The following is a 20,831-nucleotide window of genomic DNA, read 5'->3' as shown; positions in this document are numbered from 1 at the left end:
GACAACTTCGCCACAGCCACGTCAACCTTCAGCGGGGGACCCCAAGATTTCAATAGCCCCTCAGATATAGGAAATAGGGTCTTGAATCGTCTGGAAGGAGCAAAGGGCTTCTCCGGGCGTCTCCATTCTGCTTCCATCAGACGAATCATCTCTGATGTGATTCTGAAGGTGCGGTTTTTACGGCTAGAGGACTCCCTGCCGTCCCGGATCCTGAGTGTCTTGAACACCCTCGACATTTTTTCCATAGGAAAAAAATCTCCTTCTCGTCATCAGAATCAACCTCAGAAGACTCCACATCTCTGAGGCGCAGGTTTTCCAGAGGTGGGAGAGACATCCCACAGGGTTCCAAGCGCGGTCTCTTGGCAAGATGGGAGACGGACGTCTCTATCCTGTTCATAGAATCTTGAACAAACCCCTTGACCCAGGAAACCATTTCCCGCATGGGAGAAGCCTCAGAGGAGGGCGCTCTGCATCCCCGACAAAATCTGTATTGGGAGTCATCTGGGAGAGGAATCCTACAGGTAGCGCACGCAAGATGCTTCCTCTTGGATGCCGCTTTTCTCCGAGGTGGATTAACCGAGGATGCCAAAGAAGACATTCTAAGAAGGAAAAAAGAAAGAAAAAGACCGCACTAAACAAAATCTGTCCCTCAAAACTCCTTGCCCACTCCCCCGGCCACCTCCACCAAACCTCAGTAATGCAGAAAGGAACGTTTCTTTTCCACAGGCACGAATCACTGCAAGGAGTTACTTCGTGATGCTTGCAACCGGAGCAACAAGCAATGAATGATAGGTGAGGTTTTTAAAGGCCTAGGGGGAGGGGCTTGATTGCAGGGACCACCCCCGAAACGAGCAAGCCAAAAACTAGGGAAGGAGGGTTCCCCCCAGCGCTAGAGGACGACTAGGCTTCCTAGGGGAGAAGGCAAGCTCTCCTACAGCCCACAAAGGGTGCTTTTGCGCGTCTCTAGGGGAGGGGAAGCCGCCGCGCAACCTCGCGCTAGTGCGCATGGCGGAATCCCCAGCCGGCGGTCCCGGGAACCCAAAGAAAGGGTCCCAGGTCCGAAGCTTCCCAGTACATTATACAGAATAATTAAATGGTGACATCATGAAGTAAAAAAATTTATCCCACAAAGATTAGGACCTGATATGGCTATGGAAGAAAAAGGGGGGTGGGGTGGGTGGGGGGGGGGGCAGAGAGAGAAGAGCAGGGAAGGCGTTAAAGGGGCTCTGTCAGCAAAATCATGCTGATGAGCCCCACATATGCGTGGGGGGGGGGTAGGAGGGGTTGGGTCCGACTTCTTCATCCACGCCTTCTTTTCCTGCAATGTCCTTTGGTCCCGTCTTCCTCTGGCACAAACTGACATTTGCTTATAAAAAACAAAGCAAAGCCTGGGCGCATGCGCAGTAGAATCAACATGCTGCTGCACATGCGCCCAGGCCATTTTTTTTTAAGAAAATGTCAGTTCGTGAGTGCCGGAGGAAGACAGGACCCGAGGACACCACAGGAAGAGGAGGCGTGGATGAAGAGGACGTCGGACCCTGAATGCCCACCCCCTGTGCACAGTCGGTGAGTTTATCACATTCTGTTTTAGGGTTTTATTTTAAAACGGGGTAGTTAACTAACTTTTACGGTGCCTGATTCACGCATATGTGGGGCTCTATCAGCATGATTTTGCTGATAAGGACGTTTATTACTGTCCCAACTACTCCCATAGCACTGTAGATGCTGTTAGCATTCCATCACACCCATCCTACATACAACTCATCCACCCCCCCTGGGACAATGATTTGCTCCACCCAATTGTCAGTTGATCACTACACTGCCCATGGACCAGCATCTACAGCACTATGGGAGAGGTTTAAAGTAGCTGAGGGCTTGAAACTCCCTTCAAGTATATTTTTGGCTTCTGGAGTTTGTCCCCAGCTACATGTTTGAGCAGAAGAGAAAAAAAAAAAAAAGTATTTAACTAACCAGTACAATCTTAATGAGGGTTATGGCATTTTAAGTGTTCAAATGATGTGCGCCATCACCAGGGCATTTTACCACTTCAGGTTATAAGCCATTACAGCAAAACTTTTGTGACATCCTATTGAGAGAACCATTTTACCCGGATGCTTAGTACTCCTGTCACTGGTGTATATGAATGTCTAGTGGTCATGTGAGAATCCAAGAGGCACCAGATACTACTACATGTAGAGATGGCCTCATATGTAGGGTTTGTCTTACTGTAGGAGCATCATTTACGGAGTTTTGCAGGTAAACATTCACAATAAGGCAAGTGAAAGTTGGTCAGAACCAGACAAGGCCTGGTAGCTGCACAGCATGTACACAAACCTTTAGACACTGACAAGTTGATGCAGACATTTTATTAATACAAAAATACAAACAGTAGACAGTGTACATAGTGCGGTTTACACATTGATGCATGTATCAGTCAGGGAAAGTTTGTGAGTATACGCAGACACCCAAGAGTAAGACAAAGTCCAATGTTGAGACAAAACCCATCCACAACCATTATGTGGCCTCTTGTAACCGTTCCTGTCCCTCACATTAAGGTGGAAAGTAATACAAGTGTAGCTAGATTTCGCCAATTAAGTGCAAAGTTGCTTTGACAGATTTCCCTCCTCCTCAATCTTCTTGGTTGGCAGAGTCTCCCTCATCAACTCTAGGCTCCCCATCTTTGCTATCAGCCACCTGTGGGTAAAAAGGACCTACCAGCCAACTTAGCGTAGTGTTGTTAACAAAGTAGTCCATCATTTCATCCATAGAATCCTTCATTTTTGTGAACCGGTCCCTAGTGGTGGCCAAGAGGCTGTCTGACATTTCTCTGAAGGAAGAGGCAGAACGGAAGTTTTGATAGACGTCTGCAGCCATGGCGCTAACATTCTGAGCCTTGTTCTGGATGTTTTGTGGGAGACCTTGAACGCTGGAGACCAGAGACAGACATGTGGTTTGCAGTTGTTGAGAGAGATTCCGGGCAATAGTTAGCGTGCGGGATTCAATTTGCTGTAAAGAGATATTGACATGTTAAGCTTCTACCCTGAAGATGGTCCTAGTATACATTTGATAGTAATGTCATTACCTCAGGGCTTTCTCCACTAGTTTCTTGTTCTGTGCCTTTTGTCCACTCCACCCACTTGTTGTAGATCTTCTCCTGAGCATCATGGATTTTCTGATTAGCACCACTCATGTTCCTTCTTGCATATTCAATCTAGGATAACAGCAATATTTATATATAGCATTTATGGGATATGGCTACTGTAAGCAAAAGCATGCATAGAAAAGGTGTGCCCCAAAGATGGCTTGGTGTGACTTTTTTACATCTGGTAGAAGCCTCCTTTTTCTCTTCTGGCATGGAGAGATATTAACTATGCCAATATTCTAAGTAGGGGGCTACATGCATCAGTCTGCTGATGTCTCCTACAATGGAACCACCTATAGGAAAATTCAGATGGCTTTTGTCAAGTATTCGACTGCTGTGGCTGTAGCATAAAATGCACACTGCAGTGCATGGATTATGTTTAAAATTCCATAAGCTACTGTAATTCTCAGCATATTAGCTGCTGTGATTCTGTGAGCAGTTAACCCACTGCAAACTTGCAACATGTGGACCTAGTATACACAAAAATTAAGCAGAAGGGGCTTGAAAGCCAAGACAGTTGCCAGGATCATTAAGGCACTGATAAGTAGTGGGCTGCCTGTGGAGAGTCAGTGAGAAAGTCTACTTCTGACTTGAGCATTGTAAGTCTCACATGCACAAAAAAAAAAAAAAATTCACATAAGTTAAAATGTTATACCACTACAGTTTAAGGAGCTTCTGAGAAAGCTGGCATGACAAATTTATTAGTTATAGGTTACTAACCAGATCAACTGTATTCTGAAGCTGAGCAATTGCTTCCTGACTTCTGCACTTAGCATCCTTGATCCGGGTCAAAGCTTGTTGATAAGCACGCTTGCGCGCCTTGGTAGACAGGGATCCCAATCGAATATAATAGCTAGGCTTATCCTTGGACAACTCAAAGCCTTCTGTTTTAGCCGCTTCCTTAGCTAGAAAATAAGGATTCATGCATGTAGGTTTGCCCCAAAAAGGAAGTACAAATATTTATGGAAAGGGCCTTCTCATACATAATCCAGCTTTAAGCATGCAGGCACCTTCTTACCTAATCTTCACAGAAACTAAATATCAAAAATAAAAATTCACTTTAAATGATATTGATAAAAAAGGTAAAGCGCCTTTTTTATCCAAATCTCATTAAAAGTGAAGCTATATTTTTTTTTTTTTTTTTTTTTTTTATTTAGCCTGAAGATTTTGTAATAGAAATACCATGGGTACCTCCCAACAGTGACTTGCACCTTCTTACCTAACTCTTCATCAGTTGGTGGCAAGTATTGTTCCAGAAGAGTCTCAGACTGGGTTAGTGCATTAGCTACACGACTGCTCACGATTTTCACTACATTGCTCCCAAGAACAGTGTTAATGCTGCCATTTACAACAGCCTTAGTCATCTCCACACTGTCCTGCACAGCTCCCTTGGTTTTATCAACTACACCGGTGATACTCTGAACAACAGCATCTTTGGCCCCAGTAACCACTCCTGAGGCATTAGCCACAACCTAAAACAGAAATACAGTTTTAGACAAGATAAGCTCATGAGTAATGCATTCAGCTAGTCATACTGCAGAATAGGTTTATTACATGACTTTAGAACCTACCTTCTCAGAAGGCTGGTAAAGAATAGGCAGCTTCTCTTCAATCTTATCCAGCCCAACACAGGCAATGTTGTTAGCCAGAGCAACTAGGAGGAGAAAGAAAGTTAGCTTTTCCTCTGTGATGCAACCCAGTCATCAGTATGCTACAAGCCAGCAGAGGTCGTAGTGAGTAATGCTTGGACTGTGTAGCATGACATTTGACCTACTTACTATGGTAGGAGGGAATGAACTAAACATCTAAGAGCAAATCCCACATTTCAAGGGAAAGTTACAGGACCTTTCATCACCTCCAGGTCTAGCATCAGGTAGCATATGGTACAGTTGGATTTTCTCTAGCTACCACCATTTCTGCAGTCAATGCAGTAGCAGATAAAGGGTATGACTGCACAACTGACACTGCTCTCTTGACAGTACAGAGTCTGAACAGCAACACCAAGAAGCACAGCATTTATTGCTTGTAATGGTATGGGCTATAAAAAAGCCAGATTCTTTTTAGAGCAATTTCTACATTAACAGATCCTCCCCCACCCATATCTCTAGATTGCCAAGTGTATTCTCATCAGATAAGGTTGTCTAGAGGAAGCTGCATTTCTAAGTATGGAAGACACAGAACTAAAAATACTAAACCCCCAAACCCCTTAGTTAGCACTGACTTAGTACATACTTTGAGGCTCAAGTTTCTGTAGGATTGGCATGGCACTGGTCATTGCCACAGATGTGATCGTTTTCACGCTCTTCTCGGCAACATCACATACAGACTTCAGGTACGGATGGTTCTCTTTGGTGGTCACATAGGCAGATGACACCATATCATAAGTTGAGCTCACCAATGGGAGGTTAATCAACCTTACCACCACATTCTAAGAAAACAAAAGTTACACAAGTACTTGACAAGTGCTATGCCTAAACCATAGTATATGAAGATAGATCTGGAAGTGTATATTAGTGAAACCTCAGGGTTTCCGTGAAAAGGCTTAGCCTTACATTAGGTCATCAGTAAAGATCTGTGGAGACACATTGGACCTTCACTAGACAATACACATGCTATAGCCTTATTTTACTACTGAATGCAAACAGTCTGTGTGTCCTCCTAGGAAATCCCTGTAATCACATGAGCCAAAATACACCCTGTAGGAAGCAGTGAAAGCAAGATTAAGCAGTACACCTTTCTCCTCTCCCCCACTGAGAAAAGGCAACAAATTCAGGTCAGGTTTAGAAACTGAGAACTAGCACAAATTGATCTCTAAGTTATGCTGTGTGAGGATATCCTTTCAGTGCATTCAGGTAAGCAATGCTGTAAGGTCAAAGTAGAGAGGTTGGAAGGCCTAGCTCACAATTGTGCTCGGCATTTACTACACCTTAAGGCTAGGTTCACATCTGCACTGGAGTCTCCATACAAGACTCTGCATTAAGTCAGCAGAGAGATGTCCTGCAAGGAGGAGTTCTCTCCATCAGCTTCAGTATCAAACCAGCAGAAGCCACGCAGACCCCATTATAGCCTATGGGGACCACAGAACCACTTTAAGTAGTAAGGACTCCATACAGTCATAAATAACACACCAGAGAACTAGTGCCAAACTATCATCAGAATGCCAAGACCCCCTCAGCTATAGAGAATGATACATTAGTAGCCATTTCTTGATGCCATAACAGGTAGCCCAGATCCTTTCATAGTATAGAAGTACCACAGGTAGAGAATACAGAGAAGCTGATGCCTAGTGTATCATAGCATGCCCTGTAATAACACTATACAGCTGGCTCACCTGCACCTCAGGGATCACCCACTACATAATGCTCAGGACGTACCTGTTGCTGCTGCTCCACAGTTTCAGCCATACTGCTACGTAGAAAACCTGCAAAACCCAAAGCACAGGGTCAAACACAAGAGATGAAACCACATAAGGCGGCAGCAGCACCCACCGAGTGTCTCCTCAGAAGTCTCTATACAACACCAGTACACCCAGGAGCGAATGTCTCCTAGCACGGAGTCTGCGCACTTATAGGCGGCTGGCCACGCCCACCTAACTAGGCGCTGCCCCGCAGTCAGCTGACTGGTGAGACGGCTCCATGACGTCATGTAGTTGGCTCTAATGAGCGCCAATGGGAGCGTGCGCGGCAGTCAGAGGTGAAGGCTATGACAGACTATGTGTGTCCGACTAGTCAGCGATGTGTTCTGTTCTAAACAGCGGGATCATGGCTGCTCTTTGTGGGCAGAAGTAGCCTGAAAACTTCATGTTTTATTGCAGTGTCAACAGCAGAGATAGATGTGATCTGCTTGTAGATGTGACTATTTGTTCTACATGTCTTTTTAATGGATAGCACCATGCGTCCTCCATTACGCTTAAAGGGCTTGTCCAGACATAAATGAGCAATCCTTTTAATGTTTACATCAGCCGGGGGCATTGAAAAAAATAAAATGTATACTCACCTGTCCCCGATGCTCCAGTGTCCTACGGCGTGTCCTGGTTCTTCTGCTCCGGTAGCGTCTCCCAGGTCTCTTCCGGAGGACCGCTGAGGCCAATCAGTGGCTTCATGTGACTGCTGAGGACTATTAGCAAAGGGCCTTCAATGTCACTACATGTGACATCACCGGACCTTTTCTTGAGGCCTGCTGACGGCGGTCACGTGACTTCTCTCAGCTGATTTCAGCATGAAATGGGCAGAAACCTGGCAGACCCCATTATATTCTGGGTAGGCGCTTTCCAACCCGTTTATGCCGGAGGTAGTATTGTATTTGAGTTCCAATAATGCTTGAGCAGCCCTCTCCTGCGGTGGTTTAGACCTCTGGTGGCTTCATCACACTGTATGGGTTGAGACGCAGACGTCTTATTGCCGGGTGCAGTGAAGAGGCAGCAGATAGGTCGGTAAGCAGCGTCCTTTTCTTTTTGTTTTATAATAGGCCGCTACCTGGTCGAGTATCCCCAGCACATAGCGTCCTATTTACCTACCTGCCCGGGCCTGCTCACTGCTTCCCCTCGCGTCCCCCTCTACTATAGTACACGATGGGCGTCTGTGAGCAGGCCTGAACCCAGGTGGCAACCCCAGTACCACTATTATTATTTTCAGACCCCCCGAGTACAATAATCGGAGCCCCAGCCTGTGAATGCTAGCACAGGCTTTGGGCCTGTATGGTAATATCCCAGACCACGTGACGCCTGGGATGTTACGATACAGGCCCGAAGCCTTCTAGAATTAACATCAGATCCCAGAGAGGTTAGTAACACTGTTTATTATGTTCCCTCACCTCCCCTGAGGCTCTGATTGTTATACTTGGGGGTCTCAAAAGCCACAAAAAACAAACAAAAAAACCTGATACTCCATTCCGTGGAATTTTTTGGGATCCATAATGGAGCTTATGCAAACTCTAGTGGATCAGCTGCAGAGTTTGACTCTGGTACAAGACCTGGTAGTGAAAGTTCAGGATCAGGAAAAGTCTTGGTCTCAAGCTGCTTCTTAAGATCTGCTTCAGATCCCGGGGAGGTGAGTAACATTGTTTATTATGTTCCCTCACCTCCCCTGAGGCTCCGATTATGATACTTGGGGGTCTCAAAAGCTCAAAAAAAAACAAACTGATACTCCATTCCGTGGAATGTTTTGGGATCTGTAATGGAGCCTATGCAAACTCTAGTGGATCAGATGCAGAGTTTGACTCAGGTGGTACAAGACCTGGTAGTGAAAGTTCAGGATCAGGAAAAGTCTTGGTCTCAAGCTGCTTCTCAAGAACTGATGTAAATTCCTCTTGACAAAGGCACATACGCTGAAACGTGTGCCGGGGTGGGTCTTCTGCTGGTTGTAGGTACAGTGCCTGGATGCACCATGGGTATGTAATGCTATATGTTTACACTTATACTACCTCTCTCTCTTCCTGGATGTGCAGCTGCTGTTAGGATGTGAGACTGGGTCACCCTTTCTGGCTTACATGCTACTATTGTTATTATGGGATAACATTATTTACACACATATAGATTCTTGTTCTAATTGTTTGTATACTTTCATAATACTTTTTTGATATACACTCACCGGCCACTTTATTAGGTACACCATGCTAGTAACGGGTTGGACCCCCTTTTGCCTTCAGAACTGCCTCAATTCTTCGTGGCATAGATTCAACAAGGTGCTGGAAGCATTCCTCAGAGATTTTGGTCCATATTGACATGATGGCATCACACAGTTGCCGCAGATTTGTCGGCTGCACATCCATGATGCGAATCTCCCGTTCCACCACATCCCAAAGATGCTCTATTGGATTGAGATCTGGTGACTGTGGAGGCCATTGGAGTACAGTGAACTCATTGTCATGTTCAAGAAACCAGTCTGAGATGATTCCAGCTTTATGACATGGCGCATTATCCTGCTGAAAGTAGCCATCAGATGTTGGGTATATTGTGGTCATAAAGGGATGGACATGGTCAGCAACAATACTCAGGGGCGGATCCAGGGCCGGGCGAGCAGGGCAACCGCCCGGGGCCCCGCGCTTAGCGGGGCCCCGCGGCGCGGCCGGGACCTAACAAAATGGTCCCGGTCGGCATGTCCCGACTCCAACAGAGCTCAGCGTTAAAGCAGGAGCTGAGCTCACAGCTCCTGCTTTAAACGCCTATGTATTTCATCTCATCGGCGGTAGGACGCCGATGGGATGAAATACATAGGCGTTTAAAGCCGGAGCTGTCACAGCTCAGCTCCGGCTTTAACGCTGAGCTCCGGCCTCCGGCATTTGTAGCCGCGATGTGATGACGTCATCACATCGCGGCTACAATATGTGTATGAGGGAGAGCTGCGAGGGAACGAGGAATGGTGAGTGTGTGTGTGAGTGTGTGTGAGTGAGAACGGCTTGACACTGGGGCAGATGGAGTGGGAGAACAGCATGGCACTGGGGCAGATGGAGGAGGGAGAACGGCATGGCAATGGGGCAGATGGAGGAGGGAGAACGGCATGGCACTGGGGCAGATGGAGGAGGGAGAACGACATGACACTGGGGCAGATGGAGGGGGGAGAACGGCATGACACTGGGGCAGATGGAGGGAGGATAATGGCATGGCACTGGGGCAGATGGAGGAGGGAGAACGGCATGACACTAGGGCAGATGAAGGGGGGAGAATGGCATGACACTGGGGCAGATGGAGGGGGGAGAATGGCATGACACTGGGGCAGATGGAGGGGGGAGAATGGCATGGCACTGGGGCAGATGAAGGGGGGAGAACAGCATGACACTGGGGCAGATGGAGGGGGGAGAATGGCATGACACTGGGGCAGATAGAGGGGGAGAGAACAGCATGACAATGGGGCAGATGGAGGGGGGAGAATGGCATGACACTGGGGCAGATGAAGGGGGGAAGAACAGAATGACACTGGGGCAGATGGAGGGGGGAGAATGGCATGACACTGGGGCAGATGAAGGGGGGGAGAACAGCATGACACTGGGGCAGATGGAGGGGGAGAACGGCATGACACTAGGGCAGATGAAGGGGGGGGATGGCATGACATTGGGGCAGATGAAGGGGGGGAACGGCATGACACTGGGGCAGATGAAGGGGGGAGAACGGCATGACACTGGGGCAGAGACGGGGGGGGGAAATGAAACTGTGGGCAGATAAAGGGGGAGAATGGCATGAAACTGGGGACAGAGATAGAGGGGGGGACATGAAACTAGAGGTAGATGAAGGGTGTATATGAAAATGGGGGGGAGATATAATTTACGGGTGACTGTAGGAGGATTATACTGTGTGGAATCACATGAAAATTGAATGAGAATGGGTGGAGTCAACATAAAAGTTTATTCCCTCTTTCTAGTCTTCAACAGTTGGGAAGTACAGGTTAGAAGTGCGAGACCCCCAGTAAGTAGGGCCCCGCCAAAGTCAATTGCCCAGGGCCCCCCAAACCCTGGATCCGCCACTGACAATACTCAGGTAGGCTTTGGCGTTGCAACGATGCTCAATTGGTACCAAGGGGCCCAAAGAGTGCCAAGAAAATATTCCCCACACCATGACACCACCACCACCAGCCTGGACCGTTACCGATACAAGGCAGGATGGATCCATGCTTTCATGTTGTTGACGCCAAATTCTGACCCTACCATCCGAATGTCGCAGCAGAAATCGAGACTCATCAGACCAGGCAACGTTTTTCCAATCTTCAATTGTCCAATTTCGATGAGCTTGTGCAAATTGTAGCCTCAGTTTCCTGTTCTTAGCTGAAAGGAGTGGCACCCGATGTGGTCTTCTGCTGCTGTAGCCCATCTGCCTCAAAGTTCGACGTACTGTGCATTCAGAGATGCTCTTCTGGCTACCTTGGTTGTAACGGGTGGCTATTTGAGTCACTGTTGCCTTTCTATCAGCTCGAACCAGTCTGGCCATTCTCCTTTGACCTCTGGCATCAACAACGCATTTCCGCCCACAGAACTGCCGCTCACTGGATGTTTTTTCTTTTTCGGACCATTCTCTGTAAACCCTAGAGATGGTTGTGCGTGAAAATCCCAGTAGATCAGCAGTTTCTGAAATACTCAGACCAGCCCTTCTGGCACCAACAACCATGCCACGTTCAAAGGCACTCAAATCACCTTTCTTCCCCATACTGATGCTCAGTTTGAACTGCAGGAGATTGTCTTGACCATGTCTACATGCCTAAATGCACTGAGTTGCCGCCATGTGATTGGCTGATTAGAAATTAAGTGTTAACGAGCAGTTGGACAGGTGTACCTAATAAAGTGGCCGGTGAGTGTACATTGTAAGCTGATGCCTGTTTAGGTAATGGAGGGGGTGTACATCTCACCCAGACTACTAAGGTGGGTGAGATGAGAAAACTCCAGGAAGGACATTTCTCAGCAGATAACTATTGTCTGCTGAGGGTTATTTCAAAGTTCCAGTTACTGGGTTGGATTTTTAGGAATGACAGGTAGGATTGGTAGTGGGACCTGTCATTCCACACCCCCCTCCAGTCCACACTTTGGGAATGTTCCAGCAGCGACTCAGCTGTAGAGATTCTCCTTGTCAAGGAGGCTTAAGAAGCAGCAACGCTTTGGTAGAGCTTGGCTGGAGAACTGACAGAGAGGTCCTATTTTTGGAGCTGTGTCCTGAATGATTCTACTGGCTTTTGATTTCTGTTATCCTAGGTGAGATAACCTATTCTATGTTTAGTTAGAGCCTAGCCGGGCAGGTATTTATTTTTGTATTGTTTCCTTTTGTTGCTATACTACCTTTTTGAGTGAAAATAAACTCTACCTTTGTTTTGGACGAAAAGAAACTGGACTTGTGTGTCTATGCCACCCCACCTAGCAACCCCAGACCCTGACAACTTCTACTTATTGACATTGATGTGTGTATGTTTTCATCCCTATACCCCTGGTGTTGCACTGCGATTGTACACCTGTACCTTCCTCCTTGGCCCTTATTCATTCTCATGTGTTGTGTCCCCCCTTGTCTGTTGTTTTTTATTATGTTTCAATAAAGTATGGTATTTTATAAACTTTCATTCTTCTGTGCTTCGCCTTTCTTTTGTGTTTCTGTATGGGTACATGGTGGGACTTGGTATGGCAAGAGTACTATTTGACTTTAGGAAAGCAGATTTATTTATTTTTTAATGTAGACTGTGAGGCCCATATAGGGATCACAATGTCTTTTTTTTTTTTTTTTGCTATCAGTATGTCTTTTGTTAAATGGGAGGAAACCCACACAAACACAGGGAGAACATACAAACTCCTTGCAGATGTTGTTTCTGGCAGGGTTTGAACCTAGGACTGCAGCGCGTCAAGGCTATAGTGCTAACCACTGAGCCACCATGTTGTCACAGCCTGGCTGACTGGTCTAAAGATTAATGTATTTCAATAAAATATATAACTTTTATTATTTGCCACTTAGGCTAAAAACGTCTAAACACATTACAACATAAACACCCTTATAGGTTAAAGTTGCACAGCTAAATATGCTGACGTGCCCTCCCTAAGGACAATTCACAATATTTGCACTATGTGGGTGATAAGGTGCCGTTCACACATAGATGTTAAGTTGCACAGCTAAATATGTTAACGTGCCCTCCCTTAGGACAATTCATTGTATTTGCACTATGTGGATGATAAGGTGCCGTTCACACATAGATGTCTACCCACATCGATTGTTCAAGGGATTAAGGTATCCTCAGCTAATAACTGTGTAAGCCGTGCACACTAAATAACCCTTGGGTGGCTAATCAAATAAGATCAAAAGGTGCTATACAGAGATAGTGTGGAGCAAACGATACTTCCTCTGTCCTAATTGAACTCTGCCTTATATCTGTGTGATAGCAGCCTCATAGCATTGTTTCCCTATTAGTGGAGTGGGACTATTATTTAACAATACAACAATTCGTTACACTGTACTAAACAGCAGCAGTCTCGGCAGTGTCAGCTGTATCAACACTATCTTTAAACTCCTATAGCCACTAGACACCCCTTAGAAGCTGGATCCTGATACACAGACCCTAGTGCTGCCGGAGTGCTAGCTAGGATACAAACAGACTATCTATACAATTATGCTCTACGCGTTACGCCTGTACTGAAACAGGCTCATCAGGAGCTAGATATATGATGTATAAAAGATAAAGCAATATAATCGGTGTGCAGTAAAAACTGCAATTCTTGAGGCACCGATGGTGTGCCCCAATACTTAGAATGTCTGACGTCTTGCCTGAGCTCACACACAACTATATAGTGTGGAACGTCTGAAGGACCCGCCTCCCTATCGCCACCCACTGGATGAATAACCAATGACAGTTCATTAACTCATCCAGCCCCTCGGCTCCCATCCAGGGGCGTTCCTCTGTCACATACACATCAGCTGATCTGGTAGGTCACATGATCATCCTTCAAAATATTCCAGACGATCAGCCATATCAAGTAGTTTTTTCAAAACACAATCAGGTAAGTAAATAAGGAGGTGGGGACCTGATCTAGGACCTGGATATTCCAACTGTTATGCCCCCATGAGTGTAGCACAGTTATCAGATGTAGATCAGAACTCATGCTGACTGCCAGCCCTTTCCATCATGAGCGCCATATATGTAAACACCATGTCATCATTAGGTGCATTCTATCTGCATGATGTCATTCCTCCCCTACATAGTAAGTTGTTCCTTACATACATGCATACCGACCTATGCTGATTTTATCGCCGTTCAATGAATGGCACGAATGATATGCTGTCATTTAACCCTTTCGGTTTTACACTGTCAATTCGGAATATCCATTCTGCTTCCTTCCTGAGTATCAGGTTATCCCAATCTCCCCCCCGCTCCGGTCTACGAATCAATTCAATGCCCTGAAATTTCAGAAATCGCGTGTCCCCCCCATGTTTCTCCCAAAAATGTACACTAACCGATGTTTCATCTCCCCTATTGATGTTGCCTACGTGATCTAAAATCCTGCGGCGGAACTCTCTTCGTGTCTTCCCTACATAATTCATGGGGCAAGGACAGGATGCCACATAAACAACCCCAGTAGATCGACAGTTGATAAAATCATAAATCCTGAATCTCTCTCCCTTTGTTGCCGCTACCACCTCTTTGCCATTTCTTATGTAATCGCAGGCCCGACAGTTTCCACATCTAAAGGTGCCACTGGGGAGATTTCTACCCAGCCACGTTTCGTTTCTTACTGGTTCAGTGAAATGGATGGAAGAAGCGAGAGTAGTTTTTTCAGATAGAGAATTTTCACAGGTGGATCAAATGGGATCCATGAAAGAAACCTTTAAACACCTGACAAAAATATATAGAGAATATGTGCGTACATGGTGGGAGGTGCAGGGCCTCACAAATTATCTTGATAATAAAATCATTCCTCGTGGCTTAAGAAATCCAGTTCAGCCATCTAGAAGGGCCAGATCAGTTGGGTTATGCTCACAGTGGGAAAAGGAGATAACAGAGTCTTCTCTACGACTCATTGGGCTATTGCTGGAGGAAGAAAAAATCAATCTAAGCAAATGCTCAGTGACGCTCAAGGAGGTGATAGATAAGGCCAAAACTTTCTCCAGTGATCCAGATTTTGCTAGGAAGGAAAAGGAGCTGCAGGTTAATATTGAGAAGTACACTTTCTTTATTAAACCGAGAAAGCACCAGCAGTTTCAAAGGGACCTGGCGGAATTTCGGGAGAATCGAGCATATATTGGTCTTAGCACCATCCATATGGCTAGCGATATCTCATCGTCTGACTGTGATATGTCAGATAATGATAGAACAGAGAGAACAATTAGACCTGTTAATGCTAAAAGTGGGGATGGGGTCGTGAGATCTAAAACGAAGAACCCTATCCTCAGCAATAAGGGCCGGTACCAGAAGGATAGAGGGGCAGTGGGTGAACCCTCCACTAGCAGAAATATGGGAGCAGTTGGAGGTGGTTTTTTATCCAAGGGATCACCGATATCCCAATACATGTTACGAGGTCAAAACCAACCATAAGCACAGGATGTACTGATGAACATCTATCAGTGTCAGGAATTGAGGTAGAAGGTGTCACGACAATGCAGAAAATTGTTTCGGATATTAGTCCCCAAGATCATACAACAACAACAGATTGTGGACAGGGAATACCTAGAGAGGTGTTACCTGATGACAAATTAAAGATTATTAATCTATCTACCTGTATGTTGTCCGATTCAGAGCTCTCATTATTATCTAGGGGTCTTTCATTTGTCCCAGTGACTAGAATTAAGTTATTCTCATGGATCAAAGATATTGCACTATTTACTAGGAAATTGCGGTGGGGCAAATATATGAAGTTGGTCCAGGAGAGAAGAGCTGTGTCGTTGGGTTTGGAGGTCACTGACCTGGTAGGGTTGGAGGTATTGGAAGGGTTGCTAGAGGAGGGTGAGGGTAATATCGGCCCGGGTCCTTTCACTGATTTGAGACTCAGGAGCACGGCCACACCCCCGCCTTGTGACACCTCTATGATAGATGTGTTTGAAAAAATGGTGATTGACAGATTGTCAACCATGCAAATCCCACGACACGGATTTAATAACCTCGACCATACCGAAATGGAAGCGCTCATTAAATTAGAGAAGGAGAGATCAGTAGTCATCAAGCCCTCCGACAAGGGGGGCAATATTGTTTTAATGGATCGGGACAAATATGTACAGATGTGCATGGATATTTTATCTGTGCATGAGAATTATACGGTTTTGCCCCATGACCCCACCCCTGCATATTCTAGAGAACTATATGACATCTTAACTGGAGGGATGAATGAGGGTCTCATCTCTAGGAGAGAATTTGAATACATGCTCCCAGGGTCTCCACGTCTAGCTACCTTCTACTGTCTCCCCAAGGTGCATAAGGGGTATCCACCATTAAAGGGACGTCCAATCGTCTCGGGCATCGGCGGCCTATCAGAAGGGGCGAGTACATATATTGATGAAATTTTACGACCTTTTGTTCTCGCCCTGCCGTCGTATGTCCGAGATACGATGGACGTCCTTAGGCACCTTGAGGGAGTTCAGTTAGAAGAGGGCACCTTTTTAGCCAGTCTAGACGTGGAGGCCCTGTACAGTTCTATTCCACATCATTTGGGCTATATGGCGGTGGAATTTTATCTGGCAAAAAGGGAAAACCATATGAGGGGACATAACGAGTTTGTCACCAAGCTGTTGAAGTTCATCCTTGGTAGGAACGTGTTCACATTTGATGTGCGTATCTATCATCAAACGCGGGGGTCGGCCATGGGCAGTCCCGCAGCGCCTACTTACGCCAATTTGTACTTGGGGTATTGGCAGGAGCGTCACGTCTTCTCGGAGTCATGGGAGGAATGGACTAAGTACATCCTCCTATGGCTCCGATACATAGATGACATCTTGATAGTGTGGACAGGGACAGCAGGACAATTCTGGGATTTTGTGAACATTCTGAATATCAATGATTTGAACCTTAGGTTCACGGCTGAGATCAGTGACACCGAAATTGCGTTCTTGGATATTAAAATCAGGATTGGAATGACAGGTAATGTTACAACTACCTTACACCGCAAAGAGACGGCGACAAATAATCTCCTGAGCTGGGAGAGCGCACACCCAGAAAAATTACGCAAGGGGATTCCCAAGGGACAGTTTCTGCGGGTACGCAGAAACTGTTCAACAGATGCAGAATATCAAATTGAGTCTGGGAGGTTGGAACAGAGGTTCAGGAGAAGGGGTTACCCACCCCAAGTGATCAGAAATGCCAGGGAATATGCACAGAATTGTGAGCGGACTAGTCTACTTGTCCCCAAAGTCAAGGCTCCGAAGAATGATGTGATCAGACTAATCGGGACATATGATCGGGGTGCGAAAATGGTTGCCGGCATATTGCAGACGTACTGGAACATTTTATTGAGTGATCCATATGTGGCGGACAATGTTACACCTTATCCATCTATAACATATAGACGGGGCCGCAATATTGGGGATAGGTTGGTTCATAGTCACCTTGAACCAGTAAGAAACGAAACGTGGCTGGGTAGAAATCTCCCCAGTGGCACCTTTAGATGTGGAAACTGTCGGGCCTGCGATTACATAAGAAATGGCAAAGAGGTGGTAGCGGCAACAAAGGGAGAGAGATTCAGGATTTATGATTTTATCAACTGTCGATCTACTGGGGTTGTTTATGTGGCATCCTGTCCTTGCCCCATGAATTATGTAGGGAAGACACGAAGAGAGTTCCGCCGCAGGATTTTAGATCACGTAGGCAACATCAATAGGGGAGATGAAACATCGGTTAGTGTACATTTTTGGGAGAAACATGGGGGGGACACGCGATTTCTGAAATTTCAGGGCATTGAATTGATTCGTAGACCGGAGCGGGGGGGAGATTGGGATAACCTGATACTCAGGAAGGAAGCAGAATGGATATTCCGAATTGACAGTGTAAAACCGAAAGGGTTAAATGACAGCATATCATTCGTGCCATTCATTGAACGGCGATAAAATCAGCATAGGTCGGTATGCATGTATGTAAGGAACAACTTACTATGTAGGGGAGGAATGACATCATGCAGATAGAATGCACCTAATGATGACATGGTGTTTACATATATGGCGCTCATGATGGAAAGGGCTGGCAGTCAGCATGAGTTCTGATCTACATCTGATAACTGTGCTACACTCATGGGGGCATAACAGTTGGAATATCCAGGTCCTAGATCAGGTCCCCACCTCCTTATTTACTTACCTGATTGTGTTTTGAAAAAACTACTTGATATGGCTGATCGTCTGGAATATTTTGAAGGATGATCATGTGACCTACCAGATCAGCTGATGTGTATGTGACAGAGGAACGCCCCTGGATGGGAGCCGAGGGGCTGGATGAGTTAATGAACTGTCATTGGTTATTCATCCAGTGGGTGGCGATAGGGAGGCGGGTCCTTCAGACGTTCCACACTATATAGTTGTGTGTGAGCTCAGGCAAGACGTCAGACATTCTAAGTATTGGGGCACACCATCGGTGCCTCAAGAATTGCAGTTTTTACTGCACACCGATTATATTGCTTTATCTTTTATACATCATATATCTAGCTCCTGATGAGCCTGTTTCAGTACAGGCGTAACGCGTAGAGCATAATTGTATAGATAGTCTGTTTGTATCCTAGCTAGCACTCCGGCAGCACTAGGGTCTGTGTATCAGGATCCAGCTTCTAAGGGGTGTCTAGTGGCTATAGGAGTTTAAAGATAGTGTTGATACAGCTGACACTGCCGAGACTGCTGCTGTTTAGTACAGTGTAACGAATTGTTGTATTGTTAAATAATAGTCCCACTCCACTAATAGGGAAACAATGCTATGAGGCTGCTATCACACAGATATAAGGCAGAGTTCAATTAGGACAGAGGAAGTATCGTTTGCTCCACACTATCTCTGTATAGCACCTTTTGATCTTATTTGATTAGCCACCCAAGGGTTATTTAGTGTGCACGGCTTACACAGTTATTAGCTGAGGATACGTTAATCCCTTGAACAATCGATGTGGGTAGACATCTATGTGTGAATGGCACCTTATCATCCACATAGTGCAAATACAATGCATTGTCCTAAGGGAGGGCACGTTAACATATTTAGCTGTGCAACTTAACATCTATGTGTGAACGGCACCTTATCACCCACATAGTGCAAATATTGTGAATTGTCCTAAGGGAGGGCACGTCAGCATATTTAGCTGTGCAACTTTAACCTATAAGGGTGTTTATGTTGTAATGTGTTTAGACGTTTTTAGCCTAAGTGGCAAATAATAAAAGTTATATATTTTATTGAAATACATTAATCTTTAGACCAGTCAGCCAGGCTGTGACAATACTGAAATAGTGGTTGTACTATACCCCTGTGAAGAGTGAGCCACCATGTTGCCCCAACTTTTAGGAAAGCAGATTTTTCTGGAATAGTTTTTGGGTACGATCTCGCATTTGCAGAGGCCCTAGAATACCAATACAATGGAAACCATCAAAAATAACCCCGTTTTGCAAACTAAATCCCTCATAGAACATATCAAGGGATATAATGAGCATTTTGATCCTACAGCAGTTTCACAGATTTTATTAACATTGGGATGTGAAAATGAAAAATTACATTCTTTTCCAATAAACCATCAATTTGGTCCCAAAATTTTTATTTTTATAAGAGGATAAAGTAGACAAAACTTCCCAAGGTTTGTTACACAATTTCTCCTGAACACAGTAATCCTACTAATATTATAAATGTGAAAGTTTGGATGTTTGGATGTTTGTGAGTTTGGATGTTTGTTCCTCAATCACGCTAAAACGCCTGGACGGATTTGCGTGCAATTTTCCACAAACATAGTTTTCCCTTAGGATTGAGTCACAGGCTACTTTTGGTGCCACTAAACAACATGGCTTCCTAGCAGGAGACTCACAAAAGCAGGACTCCTAGCCCCAGCTATAGACTCACACACACTGCCTGGCATTTCCTGCCTCAACCTGCCTGCACACTCCTTACTCTCACCTCAGGAGTAGCCCTCACTCTACTCACTCACATTTACATATAGCTTTCCACTATACATTGTCTGTATCACGACATACACAATACAACACATCACATTGTCTGACACAATACAACACATAACATTGTATCACGACATACACAATACAACACATCACATTGTCTGACACAATACAACACATCACATTGTCTGTATCACGACATACACAATACAACACATCACATTGTCTGACACAATACAACACATCACATTGTCTGACACAATACAACACATCACATTGTCTGTATCACGACATACACAATACAACACATCACATTGTCTGACACAATACAACACATCACATTGTCTGTATCACGACATACACAATACAACACATCACATTGTCTGACACAATACAACACATCACATTGTCTGACACAATACAACACATCACATTGTCTGTATCACGACATACACAATACAACTCATCACATTGTCTGTATCACGACATACACAATACAACACATCACATTGTCTGTATCACGACATACACAATACAACACATCACATTGTATCACGACATACACAATACAACGCATCACATTGTCTGACACAATACAACACATCACATTGTCTGTATCACGACATACACAATACAACACATCACATTGTCTGACACAATACAACACATCACATTGTCTGTATCACGACATACACAATACAACACATCACATTGTCTGACACAATACAACACATCACATTGTCTGACACAATACAACACATCACATTGTCTGTATCACGACATACACAATACAACTCATCACATTGTCTGTATCACGACATACACAATACAACACATCACATTGTCTGTATCACGACATACACAATACAACACATCACATTGTCTGTATCACGACATACACAATACAACGCATCACATTGTCTGACACAATACAACACATCACATTGTCTGTATCACGACATACACAATACAACACATCACATCACATTTGCTAGCCCACCAAACTTTTTAAAGCACTTTTACAGTTTCACACGTCTGTGTCCACCCAATTCTCAAATCACCGCAGACGAAGTCGCGGGTAAAAGCTAGTACTCAATATTTGGTTATAATTTGCTGTATGGGTACATGGTGGGGCTCACAATGGAAAGAACACTATTTGATTTTGGAGGGCAGATTTTGCTG

At 45.2% G+C, this 20,831-nt stretch overlaps 1 protein-coding gene across 2 annotated transcripts in view; it reads right to left on the bottom strand.

Annotated features, from left to right (window-relative positions):
• Positions 1-2,361: 2,361 nt before the first annotated feature.
• The window catches only part of LOC142210791 (perilipin-2-like), a 118,621-nt gene continuing 100,151 nt past the window's right edge, over positions 2,362-20,831 (bottom strand). The window contains exons 1-8 of one of the 2 annotated variants that reach the window (XM_075280217.1): positions 6,631-6,666; positions 6,517-6,563; positions 5,375-5,570; positions 4,714-4,796; positions 4,362-4,614; positions 3,863-4,047; positions 3,083-3,211; positions 2,362-3,006 (exon numbers count right to left, since the gene is read on the bottom strand). In XM_075280217.1, coding sequence (XP_075136318.1) covers positions 2,629-3,006; positions 3,083-3,211; positions 3,863-4,047; positions 4,362-4,614; positions 4,714-4,796; positions 5,375-5,570; positions 6,517-6,546 — 1,254 coding nt within the window. In that variant the 5' untranslated portion in view covers positions 6,547-6,563; positions 6,631-6,666 and the 3' untranslated portion in view covers positions 2,362-2,628. Of the gene's footprint in view, positions 3,007-3,082; positions 3,212-3,862; positions 4,048-4,361; positions 4,615-4,713; positions 4,797-5,374; positions 5,571-6,516; positions 6,564-6,630; positions 6,667-20,831 lie in introns of those variants that run through there. The other variant, XM_075280225.1, reaches the window with a different exon arrangement.

The sequence above is a fragment of the Leptodactylus fuscus genome, chromosome 1, assembly GCF_031893055.1.
Source record: "Leptodactylus fuscus isolate aLepFus1 chromosome 1, aLepFus1.hap2, whole genome shotgun sequence".
NCBI lineage: Eukaryota > Metazoa > Chordata > Amphibia > Anura > Leptodactylidae > Leptodactylus > Leptodactylus fuscus.
This window is presented reverse-complemented; position numbering and strand designations above follow the sequence as displayed.